Genomic DNA, 20,016 nt, shown 5'->3' with positions numbered 1-20,016 from the left:
CCCTTCTCCCTGTCTTTCTTTTTTCTAACAGCAATGGAGTCTTGCTATATTTCCCAGGCTGGTCTTGAACTCATGGCCTCAAGTGATCCTCCTGCCTCAGCCTCCAAAGTGCTGGGATTATAGGCATGTGCCACCAATACCCGGCATCTAGTATTCTGTTCTTTTTCTTCAGTCTTTGGGAATTTCCACATTGTACACTTTTGGTCTTCTTTGCCTTTCCTCTCGTCAATTCCTCCTTTTTCTTAATGTTTTATTATTAACTATTGTGGGTACATAGTAGCTGTATATATTTATTGGGTACATGAGGTATTTTGATACAGATTTTCAATGCACAGTAATCACATTAGGGTAAATGGGGCACCTAAAGCATTTATCCTTTCTTTGTATTGCAAACAGTCCAATTCTACTATTTTAGTTATTTTTAAATGCACAATATGTTATTCTTGACTTAACTCTAGTCACCTAGTTGTGCTATCAAATACTGGATCATATACATTCTGTCTAACTGTATTTTTGTACTCGTTAACCATCCCCCACCACCCACCATCACCACCCTTCCCAGCCTCTAGTAACGACCGTTCTGCTCCCTTTTATCACCATGAGTTCAGTTGTTTTAATTGTTAACTCCCACAAATAAGTGAGAACATGTGAGATTTGTCTTTCTGTGCCTGGCTTATATCACTTAATATAATGACCTCCAGTTCCATACATGAAACTGACAGGATCTCATTATTTTTTGTGGTTGAATAGTACTCCATTGTGTGTATATCCCACATTTTCTTTATCCATTCAACTGTTGATGGACATTTAGGTTGCTTCTAAATCTTGGCTGTTGTGAATAGTGCTGCAATAGACATGGGACTACAGATACCTGTTTGATATACTGATTTCCTTTCTTTTGGGCATATACCCAGCAGTGGGATTGCTGGATCACATGGTAGCTATATTTTTAGTTTCTGGAGGAACCTCCAAACAGTTATATGTGTCTAGAAATTTATCTATTTCTTCTAAGTTTTCCAGTCTATTGAAATACAGCTGCTCATAGTAGCTTCTAAAGATCCTTTTAATTTCTGTAGTATCAGTTGTATTATAATTCCCTCTTTTTCATCTCTGATTTTGTTTGCTTGGGTCTTTTCTCTTTTCCTTAGTCTGGATAAAGGTTTGTTAATTTCGTTCATCTTTTCAAAAAGCCAACTTTTGATTTCATTGATCTTTTGTATTCTTTTTTCTATTTTATTTATTTCTGTACTCATCTTTATTACTTATTTTCTTCTACTACTTTTGGTCTTACTTTGCTCTTGCTTGTATACTTCTTTAAGATGCATCATTAGATTGTTTACTTGAAGTTTTTCCTCTTTTTTGATGTAGGGACCGATAGCTATAAACTGCCATCTTACTACTGCTTTTGCTGTATCCCAGAGGTATTGGTATGTTGTGTTTCCATTATCATTTGTTTCAAAATTTTTTCAATTTCCTTCTTAATTTCTTCATTGACCCACTGTTTATTTAGAAGCATATTGTTTAATTTCCATCTGTTTGTATAGTTTCCCAAAATTCCTTTTGTTATTGATGTCTAGTTTTATTCCATTGTGGTCAGAGAAGAAACTTGGTATAATTTCAGGTTTTTTGAATGTTTTAAAACTGGTTTTGTGATGTAACATGTGTTCTATCCTTGAGAATGATTCATGTACTGAGGAGAAGAAGCTGTATTCTGCAACTGTTGGAGGAAATGTTCTGTAGATGTCGATTAGGTCCATTTGATCTACAATACAGATGAACTCTGATGTTTTTTTCTTTTTTTTATTTTTCTTTTGCTGCTCCTTGCAGAGCTGTGATGACTAGAGTCAGCTAAGTTTGATGTTTCTTTTTTTTTTTTTTTTTTTTTTAATTATACTTTAAGTTCTAGGGTACATGTGCATAACGTGCAGGTTCGTTACATATGTATACTTGTGCCATGTTGGTGTGCTGCACCCATCAACTCGTCAGCACCCATCAATTCATCATTTATATCATGTATAACTCCCCAATGCAATCCCTCCCCCCTCCCCCCTCCCCATGATAGGCCCCAGTGTGTGATGTTCCCCTTCCCGAGTCCAAGTGGTCGCATTGTTCAGTTCCCACCTATGAGTGAGAACATGCGGTGTTTGGTTTTCTCTTCTTGTGATAGTTTGCTAAGAATGATGGTTTCCAGCTGCATCCATGTCCCTACAAAGGACGCGAACTCATCCTGTTTTATGGCTGCATAGTATTCCATAGTGTATATGTGCCACATTTTGTTAATCCAGTCTGTCCCAGATGGACATTTGGGTTGATTCCAAGTCTTTGCTATTGTGAATAGTGCCGCAATAAACATACGTGTGCATGTGTCTTTGTAGTAGAATAATTTATAATCCTTTGGGTATATACCCAGTAGTGGGATGGCTGGGTCATATGGTACATCTAGTTCTAGATCCTTGAGGAATTGCCATACTGTTTTCCATAATGGTTGAACTAGTTTACAATCCCACCAACAGTGTAAAAGTGATCCTATTTCTCCACATCCTCTCCAACAACTGTTGTTTCCTGATTTATTAATGATTGCCATTCTAACTGGTGTGAGATGGTATCTCATTGTGGTTTTGATTTGCATTTCTCTGATGGCGAGTGATGGTGAGCATTTTTTCATGTATCTGTTGGCTATATGAATGTCTTCTTTTGAGAAATGTCTGTTCATATCCTTTGCCCACTTTTTGATGGGGTTGTTTGTTTTTTTTCTTGTATATTTGTTTGAGTTCTTTGTAGATTCTGGATATTAGCCCTTTGTCAGATGAGTAGATTGCAAAAATTTTCTCCCATTCTGTAGGTTGCCTGTTCACTCTGATGGCAGTTTCTTTTGCTGTGCAGAAGCTCTTTAGTTTAATTAGATCCCATTTGTCAATTTTTGCTTTTGCTGCCGTTGCTTTTGGTGTTTTAGACATGAAGTCCTTGCCCATGCCTATGTCCTGAATGGTACTACCTAGATTTTCTTCTAGGGTTTTTATGGTATTAGGTCTAACATTTAAGTCTCTAATCCATCTTGAATTAATCTTCATATAAGGAGTAAGGAAAGGATCCAGTTTCAGCTTTCTACTTATGGCTAGCCAATTTTCCCAGCACCATTTATTAAATAGGGAATCCTTTCCCCATTTCTTGTTTCTCTCAGGTTTGTCAAAGATCAGATGGCTGTAGATGTGTGGTATTATTTCTGAGGACTCTGTTCTGTTCCATTGGTCTATAGCTCTGTTTTGGTACCAGTACCATGCTGTTTTGGTTACTGTAGCCTTGTAGTATAGTTTGAAGTCAGGTAGCGTGATGCCTCCAGCTTTGTCCTTTTGACTTAGGATTGTCTTGGCAATGCGGGCTCTTTTTTGGTTCCATATGAACTTTAAAGCCGTTTTTTCCAATTCTGTGAAGAAAGTCATTGGTAGCTTGATGGGGATGGCATTGAATCTATAAATAACCTTGGGCAGTATGGCCATTTTCACGATATTGATTCTTCCTATCCATGAGCATGGTATGTTCTTCCATTTATTAGTGTCCTCTTTTATTTCACTGAGCAGTGGTTTGTAGTTCTCCTTGAAGAGGTCCTTTACATCCCTTGTAAGTTGGATTCCTAGGTATTTTATTCTCTTTGAAGCAATTGTGAATGGAAGTTCATTCCTGATTTGGCTCTCTGCTTGTCTGTTACTGGTGTATAAGAATGCTTGTGATTTTTGCACATTAATTTTGTATCCTGAGACTTTGCTGAAGTTGCTGATCAGCTTAAGGAGATTTTGGGCTGAGACGATGGGGTTTTCTAAATATACAATCATGTCATCTGCAAACAGGGACAATTTGACTTCTTCTTTTCCTAACTGAATACCCTGGATTTCTTTCTCTTGCCTGATTGCCCTAGCCAGAACTTCCAACGCTATGTTGAATAGGAGTGGTGAGAGAGGGCATCCCTGTCTTGTACCAGTTTTCAAAGGGAATTTTTCCAGTTTTTGCCCATTCAGTATGATATTGGCTGTGGGTTTGTCATAAATAGCTCTTATTATTTTGAGGTACGTTCCATCAATACGGAATTTATTGAGCGTTTTTAGCATGAAGGGCTGTTGAATTTTGTCAAAAGCCTTTTCTGCATCTATTGAGATAATCATGTGGTTCTTGTCTTTGGTTCTGTTTATATGCTGGATTATGTTTATTGATTTGCGAATGTTGAACCAGCCTTGCATCCCAGGGATGAAGCCCACTTGATCATGGTAGATAAGCTTTTTGATGTGCTGCTGGATTCAGTTTGCCAGTATTTTATTGAGGATTTTTGCATCGATGTTCATCAGGGATATTGGTCTAAAATTATCTGGTTGTGTCTCTGCCAGGCTTTGGTATCAGGACGATGTTGGCCTCATAAAATGAGTTAGGGAGGATTCCCTCTTTTTCTATTGATTGGAATAGTTTCAGAAGAATGGTACCAGCTCCTCTTTGTACCTCTGGTAGAATTTGGCTGTGAATTCATCTGGTCCTGGACTTTTTTTGGTTGGTAGGCTACTAATTATTGCCTCAATTTCAGAGCCTTTTATTGGTCTATTCAGAGATTCAACTTCTTCCTGGTTTAGTCTTGGGAGAGTATAGTGTTAAAGTCTCCAGGTAGTAATAATGTAAGTATGTGTCCAGGAATTTATCCATTTCTTCTGTATTTTCTAGTTTATTTGCGTAGAGGTGTTTATAGTATTCTTTGATGGTAGTTTGTATTTCTGTGGGATTGGTGGTGATATCCCCTTTATCATTTTTTTGTTGCATCTATTTGATTCTTCTCTCTTTTCTTCTTTATTAGTCTTGCTAGTAGTCTATCAATTTTGTTGATCTTTTCAAAAAACCAGCTCCTGGATTCAGTGATTTTTTTTTAAGGGTTTTTGTGTCTATCTCCTTCAGTTCTGCTCTGATCTTAGTTATTTCTTGCCTTCTGCTAGCTTTTGAATTTGTTTGCTCTCACTTCTGTAGTTCTTTTAATTGTGATGTTAGGGTGTCAGTGTTAGATCTTTTCTGCTTTCTCTTGTGTGCATTGAGTGCTATAAATTTCCCTCTACACACTGCTTTAAATGTGTCCCAGGGATTCTGGTACTTTTTTTGTGTACCTGTTGTATGATTTTTTATTTTTGATGGTACTATGAGGTAGAAATACTATCTTATAACCCATTATTTTAAACTGATGACAACAGTGATTGCAAAAACAGATACCAAACAAGCAAAGAAAAAACTAGTGAAAACTCTTTGTCCCCCACTTTTCAACTTTTTGTTTCTATTTATATCTTACTGCATTGTCTCTCAAAAAATTATAATTTTTTTTTTTTTTTTTCCTTGAGACAGGGACTCACTCTGTCACCCAGGCTGGAGGGCAGGGGCACAATCTCAGCTTACTGCAACTTCCACCTCCTGGGCTCGGGTGATCTCACATTAACCTCCCAAGTAGCTGGGACTACAGGCATGTGCCACCATACCTGGCTAATTTTTTTTGTATTTTTTTGTGGAGAAAGGTTTTTGCCTATTGCCCGGCTGGTTTCATGTTGCGTGTTGCCCAGGCTGATTTCAAACTCCTGGGTTCCAGCAATCCTCCCACCTCAGCCTTCCAAAGTTCTAGGATTACAGGCATAAGCACCACACCCCACATAATGTTTCTTTATTTTATTTCATTTTATTTTTTGAGGCAGAGTCTTGCTCCATTGCCCAAGGTGGAGTGCAGTGGCATGATCTCAGCTCACTGCAACCTTCACCACCTGGGTTCAAGTGATTTTCCTGCCTCAGCCTCCCAAGTAGCCTGGATTACAGGTGCGTGCCACCACACCTGGCTAATTTTTTTGTATTTTTAGTAGAGATGGAGTTTTAGCATGTTGGCCAGGCTGTTCTCAAACTCCTCACCTCAAGTGATCCACCCACCTCCGCCTCCCAGAGTGCTGGGATTACAGGTGTGAATAATTTTTATTTTCAATCAGTTCATCTTTTAGTCTTTCTACTCGAGATATGAGTAGCTTACATACCACAATTACAGTGTTCTAATATTCTGTGTTTTTCTGTATACTTACTATTATTGGTAAATTTTACACCTTCAGATGATTTCTTATTACTCATTATCGTCCTATTCTTTCATATTAAAGAACTCCTTTTAGCATTTCTTATGGGACAGGTCCTTGTGTTGATGAAATCCATCAGCTTTTGTTTGTCTGGTAAAGTCTTTATTTCTTCATCATGTCTGAAGGATACTTCCTCTGGATATACTATTTTAGGATAAAAGTTTTTTTCTTTCGGTAATATGTCCTGTCACTCTCTCCTGGCCAGTAAGATTTTTGCTGAAAAGTCTGCTGTCAGACACAAAAGTCTGCTACTGCTTTCCTTTCTTTATCTTTGACCTTTTGGAGTTTGATTAGTAAATGTCTTGAGGTAGTCTTCCTTGGATTACATATGCTTGGTGTTCTATAACCTTCTTGTAGTTGAATATTGATATCTTTTTCTAGGTTCGGGAAGTTCTCTGACATCCCTTTCAGTAAACTTTGTACCCAGGTCTTTCTCTCTACTTCCTCGTTACAACAAAGCACTCTTAGATTTGCCCTTTTGAGTCTGCTTTTTAGATCTTGTAGGTATTCCTTATTTTTTTTCCTTTGTTTTTTGTCTCCTCTGCCTATGTATTTTCAAGCAGCCTGTCTTCAAGCTCGCTAATTCTTTCTTCTTTCGATATGTTCTGCTATTAAAGGACTCTTTCGCATTCATCAGTATGCCAATTGCATTTCTCAGCTCCAGAATTTCTGCTTGATTCTTTTTAATTATTTCAGTCTTTTTGTTAAATGTATCTAGTAATATTCTGAATTTTTTCTCTGTTATTTTGAATTTCATTGAGTTTCCTCAAACAGCTATTTTGAATTTTCTGTCTGAAAGGTCATATATCTCTGTCTTTCCAGGATTGGTGCCTGGTAGCTTAATTAGTTATTTGGTGAGGTCATGTTTTCCTGGGTGGACTTGATGTTATGGATGTTCATCAGTGTCTGGGCATTAAAGAATTCGATATTTATTGTAGTCATTTTGGGAGGTTGTCTGTGTGCAGGAATTTATCCAATACCTCTGGGTTTTCCAATTTGTTAACATATAGTTGTTCATAATAGTTTCACATGGTACTTTGCATTTCTGTAGTATTTGTTGTAATGGCGCTTTGTTTTTTGTTTTCTTTATTTGGGTCTTCACTCTTTTTCTCTTAGTCTAGTTAGTGGTTTTTCAATTTTGTTTATCTTTTCAAAATGCCTACTTTTCTTTTGTTGATTTTTTTAATGTCTGTTTTATTTTGTTCTGCTTGATTATTTCTTCTACTAGTTTTGCATTTTTTTCATTATTTTTAACTGTAGTCATCCTACTGTACTATGTTAAACACTAGAATTTTATTCTATTTAACTGTATTTTGTATGCATTAACCAACCACACTTTCCAGCTTCTGATAAGCACCATTCTACTCTCTACTTCCATGAGATCAACTTTTTTAACTCCCACATATGAGTGAGAAACATGCAATATGTATTTCTCTATATGGATAATGACCTCCAGTTCTATCCATCTTACTGCAAAAAACATGATTTCGTTCTTTTTATGGCTGAATAATGGTCCATTTTGTGCGTGTGTGTGTGTGTGTGTGTGTGTGTATAGTTCTTGTTGTTGTTTTAGGTTTAGTGGGTGCATGTGCATGTTTGTTACATGGGTATATCGTGTAATGCTGAGGCTTGGGCTTCTAGTGAACCCATCATCCAAATAGTGATGATAGTACCTGATAGTTTTTTTTGCCTTGTCCCCATTCCCTCCTTCCTTCCTTTTGGAGTCCTCATTATCTTATTATTTTCACCTTTGTGTCCATGTGTACCAATTATTTAGGTTCCACTTATAAGTGAAAACATGTGATACTTGATTTTCTGTTTCTGAGTTAATTCACTTAAGGTAATGGCCTCCAACTCCATCCATGTTGCTGCAAAGGACATGATAGATACTTCCTTATGGCAGCTTTTACTAATTTTGGATTTGACCTTTTTTTGCTTTTCTAGTTCCTTGAAATACATCACTACATTATTTATTTGAAATTTGTCTCTCTTTTTTTATAAACAGGGTCTCACTCTGTCACCCATGGTGGAGTACAGTAGTGCAGTTACAGCTTACTATAACTTTAAACTCCTGGGCTTGAGCAATCCTCTCACCTTAGCCTCCCGAGGAACTAGGATTACAGACAGCCACCGGGACCAGCTATTTTTTGTTTTTGTTTTTGTTTTTGTTTCAGTAGTGACAGGGTCTCACTTTTTTGCCCAGGCTGATCTCTAACTCCTGGCCTCAAGGATCCTCCCACCTCAGCCTCCCAAAATATTGAAATTACAGCCATGAGCTTCTGGCCCTTTTGTGATGTGGGTATTTATTGCTATAAACTCTTAGCACTGTTTTTGCTGTTTCCCATAGATTTTGGTTTGTTGTGTTTCTATCCCCATTTGTTTCATGAAATCCATTTATTTCCTTCTTCATTTCTTTGTTGACTCAGTGTTTCCTCAGGAGCATGTTGTTTAAATTCCATGTGTATGTACAGTTTCCGAAGTCCCTCTCATAACTGATTTCTAGTTTTCTTCAATTGTGGTCTGAGAAGGTACTTGATATGAAGTAGTTACTTTTTCATTTGTTGAGATTTGTTTTGTAGCCTACCATGTGGCCTGTCCTGGAGAATGTTCCTTGTGCTGATGAGAAGAATGTATATTCTGCTGCTGTTGGATATGTTCTGTAGATATCTGTTACGTCCATTTGGTCTAAAGTGCAGTTTAAATCAAATGTTTCTTTGTTAATTTTCTGTCTAGATTATCTGTCCAGTGCTGTCAGTGGGGTGTTGAAGTCCACAACTCTTGTTATATTGGAGTCTATCTCTCCCTTTAGTTGCTTTATATATCTAGGGGTTCTGCTGTTGAGTGCACATCTATTTATAATTGTTAGGTCTGCTTGTTGAATTTTTCCCTTCATCATTATATAATGACCTTCTTTGTCTTTTTTTTTACAGCTTTTGGGTTAAAATATGTCTTATCTGGTATAAGTGTATGCCTTCTCCCACTCTTTTTTTGTTTCCATTTGCATGGAGTATCTTTTTCTGTTGTCTTCACTTTCAGTCTATATGTGTAATGAGTTTATTGTAGGCAGCATATAGTTTGATTTTTTTTTTAATCCATTCAGCCAACTTGTATTTTCTAAATGATTAATTTATTTCATTTATATTAGAGTTGATTATTGATAGGTGAGGACTTAACTCTGGTCATTTTGTTAATGGGTTTTTGGATGTTTTGTGTATTTGTTGTTCTTTTCTTTCTCTTTTATCGTTTCATTGCAGTTTGGTTATTTTCTATAACATTTGACTCCTTTCTCTCTCTTGTTTGTGAATGTGCTGTGTCAGGTTTTATACTTTAATGTGCTTGCATGGTGGTAGATATTGACCTTTTATTTCCACATGTAGCTCTCTCTTAAGCATTTCTTATAGGGTCAGTCTACTGTTGAATTCTCCCAGTTTTTGCTTCTTTGGGAAAGACTTTATTTCTCCTTCATTTTTGAAGGATAGCTTTGGTGGGTATAGTATTCTTGGCTGACAGTGTATTGTTGGTTTGGTTTTGGTTTTGGTTTTGTTTTCTCAGCATTTTGAATATATCATCCCATTTTCTCCTAGCTTGTAAGTTTTCTGCTGAGAAAGTCATTGTTAGTCTGTTGGGGTGCCCTTATATGTAACTTGATGCTCTCTTCTTTCTGTTTTTAGAATTCTCTTTGACTTTTAACTGTCTGATTGTAATGTGCCTTGGAAAAGATCTTTTTGGGTTGAATCTTTTTGTGTCTTTAAGTTTCCTGTATCTGAATGTCTATATCTCTTACAAGGCTTGGGAAATTTTCAGCTATTATTTCATTAGAGAAATTTTCTATGTCCTTGCCCATCTCTTTTTTTTCTGGAACACCCAAAATTTGAGTATTTGGGCACTTTACAGTTTCTCATATGTCCCATAGACTTCCATTCTTTTTTTTTTTTTTCTTTTATCCTTTTGTTTCTTTTCTGACTAGATTATTTAGAAAGAACTGTTTTCAAGTTCAGAAACTCGTTTTTCTGTTTAATCTACTCTATTGTTGAATCTCTCAGTTGTACTTTTATTCAATTCATTGAATTTTGCGGTGGGGAGAGTTGGGGTTTTTGTTGTTGTTGTTTGTTTTTGAGACAGGGCTCTGTCACCCAGGCTGGAGTGCAGTGGCAGTGCCATGATCACATCACAGCTCACTGCAGCCTTGACCTCCTGGGTTCAAGGGATCCTCCCATCTCAGCCTCCCAAGTAGCTGGGACTACAGGCATGTGACACCATGCTTGGCTAATTTTGTTTATTTTGTGTAGAGACAAGAGTTTTGCCGTGTTGCCCAGGCTGGTCTCAAATTATGAAAGAGAGAGAGAAAAAAATATTTTTTTACTTTGAGACAGGCTCTCTGTCATCCAGGCTAGAGTACATTGGTGCAATCATAGCTCACTACAGCCGCAAATCCTGGACTCAGGAGATCCTCCCACCTTATTTTCCAGACTAGCTAGGGCTATAGGCACATGCCACCACACCTGACTTACTTTTTAAAGAATTTCCTGTAGACACAGTATCTCACTGTGTTGCCCAGACTGGTCTCAAACTCCTGGCTGCAAGCAGTCCTTCTGCCTTCCTTTTCTAAAGCACTAGGATTACATTTGTGAGTCACAGCATCTGGCCCTGTTTTGTTATCTTTAATGATATCTATCTATGTTGAATTTCTTATTCAGACCATGAATTGTTTTTCTAATTTCTTTGTATTATTTATCTGTGTTCTCCTATACCTCACTTAGCTTAAATTTTACTTTGAATTGTTTCAGGCATTTCGTAGATTTATTTTTGTTGGCATCTTGCTGGAGAATTACCGTGTTCTTTTGGAGGTATCATGTTTCCTTACTTTTCACGTTTCATGTTTCTTGTGTCCTTATGTTGATGTCTGTGCATCTATTGTAATAATCACTTCTTCCGATTTTACGGATTGGCTTTCATAGGCAAAGACTTTTTCCCGTATATGTATCCATGGTGTTGGTTGAGTAGGGTGTTTTGGCTTTGATTTTGGGTGGGCAGAGTAGTTCAGTCTTCATATGATTTATTTGGCTGTAATCAGTGTCAGTGGTATCTGTGAATTCCTGTGTGTCTTAGGTTATGGTTGTTAGTGGAGACTCTGGTAAGGATTTACTGTGGACAGGGAGCCAGTTAAGCCAGTCCTCAGGCCCCAGTCTTGGCAGCATGCTGATAATGCAGGTACGTGTTCAGTCACTGGTGATAGTGGGTCCGGGTAATCTTGGGCCTCCACGTGGCTTACTTGGGTGTCAGCAGTAGCAATGGTGGGCCAGGTGGGCAGGGCTAGTCCCTGGGTCCATAATCAGCACTCATGGGCACCAGCAGTGGTGGCAGTGAACTGAGAGGGCTAGTCTCCTGGCCTTTAGGTGGCACGTGCAGGTGGATGGTGGCAGTGGCTGCACGTTGGGTCTCAGGGCCCTCTGGAAGGTATGTTTGGACATCTATGGTGGCAGACAGTGGTGGGTAGATCTCCAGACCTCTGGACAATACACATAGCACTATTAGGGTCATCGTCAGGTTGAGCAGGCCTGTCCTTGGGCCCATGTATGGTACATGTGCAGACAGTTTATGTTGGACAGGACTGGTTGATCTCCAGATCCTAGATGATGTGTGTGGGTGCTGGCAGGCTGGGCAGGCCCTTTCCCAGGCCCCTGGAAGGCTTATACAGGCACTAGCAGCAGTAGGCAGGGCTTATTGATCCCTGTGCCCCTGGATGATGCTCACAGGCCTTTGCCAAGGCAGGAGCAGGGCAGGGTGGGTCTGTCTTGAAGCCCTGTGGTGGTGCTGTCAGGCACAGGTTGTGCTTAGCATGGCAGTTCTACCCCCAGGACCCCAGACGGCACACTCAAAAATCAGTGGTGGTGGTGGTAGGCAGGAGGGCCTGTCCTCAGGCCCCCTGACTGTGTGTGCAGGCACCAGCATCAGCAGGCATGGTGGGTTGATCTCCAGTCCTGGATGACATGCTTGCTAATGCCAGCTCTGATGCATGGGGCAGATCGATCTCCCAGCTACCAGGTAGCACTCTCAGGTGGTAGCATCAGTGAGTGGGGCAGGCCTGACCTCAGGCTCCAAGCATGCCTGTCTCCATGAGCCTGAAGGTGCACGCAAGTGCACATTCACCCAGGTGCTAGGGGAGGCAGGGTTGCTGTCAGTGCCAGCAACTCCAGGAAGGCAGCTCCCAGGCTCTGGGGAGCACATGCTTCAGCTGCCTTTTTCCCAGGGGCAGCCTTCCTAATGTGCTGCACCACCCGTTTCCTGTGGTGTAGGACTGTATGTGGGCTAGAGGACTAGGGACCCGGCTGTACAGTTGAGTCCAGCTCATGTCACAAGGTTGCAAATCTATAGGTGGACATGGAGTAGATGTCAGTAGGGCTCCGGAGTTGTGGAGATTCAGGGCCTGTTGAGCCCTGAGGCAGGTTGTTATCTGGTAGGGGTTGGGTTCTCAAAGTGGCACCATGTGGCAGCTGCTTGGGTCTCAGGATGTTGTATGAGTTCCAGCACAAACTTCCTCTCTAGAATAATGCATCACTTTGACTCCAGGCAGCTTCCTCTACTAGTCTCAGGGCGCTTGAGGGCTGAGGAGTCATGGCTGGGTTTGCAGGAGTCCATGGTGAGAATGTGGACCACTGGGGATCTCTCTTACCATTTTCCTGCACTCGGACAGGTCGCTCTGTGGTGTTTCTCCTGGCTTCTAGCCAGTCCTAACCAGGTCAGCTGCTTCGCTTCCCTCTCCTTCCATGCCTCAAAGGTTCCCCATCCCTTTCCTGCTGAATTCCTGTGTTCTCTTTTAGATGCTCTATTCAATGTGTTATTATCTACTTGCTGTTTTGGTACTTCTCTGTGGAACAGGCAAGCGCCAGGTATCTGTGGTCAGCCATACTCCATTTCCATTTTCTCTCCATTTCCATTTTCTCTCCAAATCCATTTTCCAAATCAATTAATATAATTTTTCTCTTTTATTATATTAATGTTGCAAATTTCATTGATTGCTTTTTAAATATTAAATAGCCTGAAAGGTAATATCCCTTTAAAAAAAATTTTTACCATTTTTATGTGGTATATCATTGGTTTTATTTTTCCTTTTCTGATTGTGAGTGAATTTCATTATGTTGCATTCTATTGACTATTTTGATTTGCTGCTTTGAAAATTGCCTGTTTATATTCTCTGCCCTTTTTTATATTTCATTGCTTTTTGCTATTTTTTACGAATTTTTGTTTAGTATGGATATCCAGCCAGGCATGGTGTCTCATGCTTGTAATCCCAGCACTTTGGGAGGCTGAGGCAGGTCATTTCAGGTCAGGAGTTTGAGACCAGCCTGGCCAACATGGCGAAACCCTGTCTCCACTAAAAATATAAAAAATTAGTGGGGCATGGTGCTGTGTGCCTGTAATCCCAGCTACTAAGGAGGCTGAGGCAGGAGAATTGCTTGAACCCGGGAGGTGGAGGTTGCAATGAGCTGGGATCACGCCACTGCACTCCATCCTGGGTGACAGAGCAAAACTCTGGTCTCAGAAAAAGAAAAAAAAAAAGAGAGATCCTAACATCTTCCTCTTCCTTCCCCTATTTCTTTCTATATATAGATAGAAAATTTTATGTCTGGACACCATACTGATTATTTTTACTAAATATATTTAGTTTTCTTCCTTGAGATCTTAGATGTTCCAAATGTGCAGGTTTATCATCAGTGACAAGAAACAGATTTTTCTCCTATATTTTGATTATTTCCTATTCTTACTGTATTTGTTAGAACCCACTAAAGCATTTAATAATAATAATGCAATATGGCATCCCGATTCCTGGTATTAATAGACATGATTTTATTGCAGAATGGTAGGGCTGAAGGGGGAAAAACACAGATGTGATCTCTGCTACAGTCAGTTCGTTTTGGCAAGCAGTTTGTTGAAGCACAGTGCAGGGAAATGATTCTGAAACATTTGCAACACTGTAGTTTTGTTCTCTGTTGACTAGAAAGAAGTAAAGAGTAAAACAACTTATAAATACTTGATGAACAACTTTTTTCCTCTGGAAATTAACTGAGCTAAGGACAGTTCCTGCTAACCCAGTGTTATAAAAGGACTGCAGCCAACACAAAGGGCCTACTTGGCTTTAGAAACAATGAATTGAAATTGAGACCAATGGGCAAGGATCTCTGTTTTTCTTCAGCCGTTTTAACCATGTGTATGCAGATATAGTAGGCAGAGAATTGAATTTATGCAAAGGTGGGGTTTTGCCATGTGAATACAATGAGTTAAGAATGCACAAGAGAATGACTATATGATGGAATTTCTATGGGTTTTAATGGAGATGACAGAAAATGTAGCAGGATCAGTGCATTGTGGGTACTTTCAGGGTAAAATTTTTTTAGAGTTGGAGTTGTAGAGGGAGAGAAGTGGAAAACGAGTGTTAGAGATTACAGGGTGGAACACTTACCACTAGACATTTCAAGAGGCTATAATGAATGACAAAGTCTCTAAGATACGAGCATTGGAGTGCTGGAGATAGGATGAAGAAGACTGAGGTAGAGTGAAGTGCAACAAACCAAGAGGCCTACCTACTGGAAGGATTATTGATACAGATATAGAAATCACCTAAATTAGTTATGACAGAGTTAGTGTTGGGGCACTTGTAACTTGGAAAGTAAAATCTTCAACAGATTAATAGGAGTGATAGGGTGGTAAACAACTGCATTAAGTTATTCTGAGGTAATTTTTTTTTCTTTTTATTCTTTTTTGAACCTGTCTTAGGATGTTCTGAGGTAAAACTCTTCTCTCCTGGCACCAATTGAAAGTGTGGAGAATTTCAGAGCAATTAGAAGTAACTAGGAGTTACTTCATATAAACAGAATCCACTAGTTAATAATTTTAAAAATAGTATTCTAATACACATATTAATTTTACCAAAAGCAGAAAGATGGTAAACCATTTTAACCACCATAGAAATTATTATGTACAATTGAAATGAAATTTGACTTTCATATACCATAGTCACTTATTAACTTCTAATATGTAACAGAGCTTGACTGGTAATTACCTGTTGCAATAATGCAGCTTTTTGAACTTTGCCCCAAATGCCATTACAGATAAAATTCGTCATTTTGAGAACTAGCATGAATTTTTATTTTTTGTTTTCACAGATATTTCTCCTGAAGGGGAAAAGTACAAACCCTTAATTACTGAAGAAGAAAAAGTGCAATGTATTTCACATGAAATAAACCCATCAGCTATTGTTGATTCTCCTGTTGAGACAAAAAGCCCCGAGTTCAGTGAGGCATCTCCACAGATGTCATTGAAACTGGAAGGAAATTTAGAAGGTATGTTCTAATGAGTCAAAATGAGCTATATTTGATTTAGTAAAAACTTAAGTTTCACAAGCTTTATAAACAGATTATCAAAATTTGTATATATTTGGGTAATTTATCTCAAATTAGGTTCAGTATTTTTATGTTTTTAGTAATTGGTCTTTTTTTAATGACTGCCTAACAAGTCACCCCAAAATTTAGTGTTGAAACACCAACCATTTCATCTCATGATTTTATTTGCCAGGAATTGAGTCAAGACTTGGCTAATGTGATTTTTTGTAATTCATGTTCCTTTATCTCAGAGATCAGTAGGTGCTGGTCAGCTGGCAGCTAGGCTGGTCTGAAGGATCCCAAAAAGCTTCACTGCTATCTTGGCAGGTACAGCTTAGCTGGGCCCCTCTCCCTCTTGATGTGGTTTCAGGGCTATGTACTCTTTCTGGCAGGATAGTCTGACTTCCTATATGATGGCCCGGGGCTCACAGATGCTAAGGTGAAAGTGACTTGTACTCTTAAAAGCTGATCTCAGAACTAGCACGGTATCACTTCTGTCATGCTCTATTAGTCAAAGCAGTCACAGCCCAACCTGGATTCAAAGGGAGGGGAAACAGAACCCACCTCTCAATGGGAAGGGTGTCAAAGAATTTACATCTGTCCTAAATCTGCCCTAGTCGGCCCTCTGACCAAAAATTATTTTCATTCCTCCCATATGCAAAATCCACTCACGCCTTCTCAAAGCCTCATCTCATTATGACATTAGCTCAGAGTTTAATATGACAAAGTCAAGCCTCAGTGCAGATGGGTTTTCTCATCTACAGATCTTCGAGTACAGTGATTCTCAATCTGAAGACCTGTGAGTAAAAAAAAAAAAACAAGTTCCTTGTTTTCCATACGTACAACATACAATGGTGAAACAATCTTTGAGACAACTTTTCAAAAACAAGGAAGATGGGAAGCAGATAGCAGTCACTAGTCCCTAGAAATTCTAAAATCCAACCAGGAAGAGCATTGTCAGCCTGCTTCCTTGCACCAAAGCTTGGTGTGCCCAAGGGCTCTTCTGTTTTGAACTATGTTTGTCCCCTTCAGTCTGAGCTTATAGTGCTTCCACAAGCAGAATTTCTAAGTAATTTTGTGGGTTTATGTGAATATTATTGATATTCACTGTGGTTAACAAAAGCCACTCATGTTTCTGAGACGGACTCTTTTCTACCTTCAGTTATCTATAAGGATACTGTAAGACAGTGCTCCTGAGTTCTTAGAAATGCTTTGTCTAGCAAAGAGGGCCTGCAAGGCATGCCTTTAAATCTTTCTGTGCCATAACAGATCTTATGGGCACAATCTTGACTTCATCTTTGCCCTGAGGCCACACCCTACTGTCCTGAATTTAGTCTTTGTCTTGAGGCCATGTCTTCCTTTAAGAAGCTTTTGTTGCCTAGAAGGAATTATCCTGGACTCTCTGTATCTCTTATAAATTCTGCTCATAAGCTAAACTTTTTTCTTCAATTAATCTCTCTTTTCTTGTTCTTTATCAGAAGTTATTAAGCAGCTGTCACTTTGAATGTTCTGCTTTGATAACTCCTTAGCTAGACTACTGGATCCATAAAGTACATTTACTATCTTCCACATTATTGTAGTTACTAAACTTTCAGCCATTGTAGAACAAGAATCCCCTTTTCTCCAGCCTCCAGTAACCATTTTTCACTGGCCAGTCTCTCACCAACAATGTCATTGAAGGCCTTCCAATTTCTGCCTGCTCCGCAGTCCCAAAGCCAGTGCATACAGGCTTTTACGTCAGCTCCCTGCTTCTGGATATGTAATTCTGTTTCAGTTATCTATTGCTGCAAAACAAATTAGTCCTAAAACTTAGTAGCTTAAAATAACAATTTTAGGCCAGGCTTGGTGGCTCATACCTATAATCCTGACACTTCAAGAAGCCATGGCTGGCAGATCGCTTGAGCCCAGGAGTTCAAGACCAGCCTGGGCAACATGACAGTACCCCATCTCTACTGAAAATAAGCGTGTGTGGTGATACATGCCTATAATCCCATCTACTAGGGAGGCTAAGGTGGGAGAATCACTTGAGCCCAAGAGTTTGAGGCTACAGTGAGCCATCAGCATGCCACTGCGCTCCAGCCTGGGTGACAGAGTGAGAACTTGTCTCCAAAATAAAAAACAATTTTTATTTTTATTTTATGTTATCTCACAATTTTTTGAGTCAGGAATTTGGAGGTTCTTCTGCTTCATGTAGCATCAACTGGTATTGCTGAGTGGTATTCAGCCATCAGCTGGGCTTTTTTGGAAGACGCAAAATGATATCACTCCCATGCCTGGCATACTGGCGGGGCTTATCCGGGTCCCTCTCCTTCATTTTAGTCTCATGGCATTGCAATGTGGTCTTTCAGAATAAACTATTTTCATGATGGCTCAGGCTCCCAGATATCAAATAGAAGCTCCCAGTTCTCTTGAAGGCTCAGTCTGGAACTGGCATAGCATCACTTTCACTCTATTCCATTACTCAAAGGAATCACCATGCCAGATGAAATTAAAGAGGAGAAACAGAGTTCCCTCTAGTTGAGAGGAAAGCCAGAAACCCTGCAACATGTGACCATCCTTAATTCACCACAGTAACTTAAATAATCTTATTCATTAGAACCATAGTTACTAGTATCATTATGGAATGAAAGTTTGTTCCCCTCCCTACCCCCCAAAAAAATCGTATGTTGAAATCTAATCCCTGATGTAATGGTATTGGAGGTGGAGTCTTTGCAAGGTAATTAGGTTATGAGAGTGGCACCCTCATGAATGGGATGGGTGCCCTTATAAGAATAGGCCAGAGAACATTCTGTTTTCTACCACATAAGGATACAAGGAGGAAAAGGTTATCTGCAAAACAGGAAGAGGGCCCTCTAGAACCAACCATGCTGGCACCCTGACATTGGATCCTTCAGCCTCCAGAACTCTGAGAAATAAGTTTATATTGTTTACGCCACCCAGTCTATGATATTCTGTTATAGTAGCCTGAACTAAAACAGTATCTTATGCCTTTTCTTTAAAAAAGAAAAGAAAAGAATGTTAGGAATGCTATGGAAGCTGTATAGCCTAGTGCAGGAGTTGATAGACCAGAGAGTAAATATTCTAGGCTTTGCAGGTAATACAGTCATAACTCAAGTTTATAGAATAAGTTGATACAGCTTAAAGTGCTAGGAAACAGAGTTATTCATTAAAAAATAAAAAAGTATTTTGCCCCCAAGTGCTTACCTTGAATGAATGACCAAAATAATCATTTGAATAAAAGATAAAAACTTAAAGATTAGTACAATATCCGTTGTCTTTCCAAATAAGACAGATAAATTGGAAGCTTTAAAAATGGAGAAGTATGTCTATATTCCAGGGGAAGTAAGAGGGATAGTGTTGGCTTAAACAGGATAGTATTGATAATCTTAACTGGAAAGGAAAAAGAGAAGTTAACAAATACTCTTCTCATCGCTATTCGCTTTTGGAAAATACCAACCAAGTGAAAAATGAGCCACTGCCAGAAAACAGAGGTGACATCTTGATGTTAATTGAGGGTCAGGCCAGGCGTGGCGGCTCACACCTGTAATCCCAGCACTTTGAGAGACTGAGGCAGGTGGATCACTTGAGGTCAGGAGTTCAAGGCCAGCCTGGCAACATGGTGAAGCCCCATCTCTACTAAAAATACAAAAATTAGCCTGGTGTGGTAGTGTGTGCCTGTAGTCCCAGCTCTTCAGGAAGCTGAGGCAGGAGGATCACTTGAGCCTGGGAGGTGTAGGTTGTAGTGAGCCAAGAGCATACCACTGCACTCCAACCTGGGCAATGGGAGTGAAACCCTGTCCCAAAAAAAAAAAAAAAAAATTATTGAGGGTCTAAGAAAATAGATTTTTAGTGCCATTCAATTATGTTCTCAATATCATTGTGAAAGTCCAGGTAATACTTCTTCTTTTTTGACTATTAAAAGATAGATTTTGAAGATTGAAATTTTATTTTACTTACTAATCAGTTATATCACAGTCTATTCTTCCATATTTCTAACCACAAATATCTTTATTCTTTAAATCGTTTTTATACCTTCTCTAAACAAATTTATATATGACTAAAATTTTAATGGAAGAGAAAATTTTACATAATGGTGAAAAATACAGAGTATACCATATTACCTTTGAGCATTTTTATTACAGTAAAAGGCAAAGGAAGTAGTCTGTCATTTCAGAAATAACTGAACTTAACACAATAATAAGATTTAAACCCTATAGATAGAATATTTTTCTGTTTTAATGAATATATTACCCTAAAACTAGGTAGCAATCATTTATGAAAGTTTATTCAGTATTCTCCTGACAAATTTTGCTTTTAGATGTTTCTTGTTATGTTTATCCTTTGCAGAACCTGATGATTTGGAAACAGAAGTTCTACAAGAGCCAAGTGGAACAAACAAAAATGAAAGCTTGCCATGCACTGTTACTGATGTGTGGATTAGTGAGGAAAAAGAAACAAAGGAAACTCAGTATGTGCATCTTTTCCTTACATTTTAAAACCCAGGTCCCTTT

At 39.0% G+C, this 20,016-nt stretch overlaps 1 protein-coding gene across 4 annotated transcripts in view; it reads left to right on the top strand.

The window, feature by feature from the left end:
• Positions 1-20,016, top strand: part of NEK1 (NIMA related kinase 1) — a 207,570-nt gene that overhangs the window by 140,299 nt on the left and 47,255 nt on the right. For all 4 annotated transcript variants that reach the window (XM_030918331.1, XM_030918325.1, XM_030918322.1 and 1 more), the window contains 2 exons: positions 15,290-15,466; positions 19,853-19,973. In XM_030918331.1, coding sequence (XP_030774191.1) covers positions 15,290-15,466; positions 19,853-19,973 — 298 coding nt within the window. The remainder of the gene's footprint in view (positions 1-15,289; positions 15,467-19,852; positions 19,974-20,016) is intronic.

The sequence above is a fragment of the Rhinopithecus roxellana genome, chromosome 2 (assembly GCF_007565055.1).
Source record: "Rhinopithecus roxellana isolate Shanxi Qingling chromosome 2, ASM756505v1, whole genome shotgun sequence".
NCBI classification, from domain to species: Eukaryota; Metazoa; Chordata; class Mammalia; order Primates; family Cercopithecidae; genus Rhinopithecus; species Rhinopithecus roxellana.
This window is presented reverse-complemented; position numbering and strand designations above follow the sequence as displayed.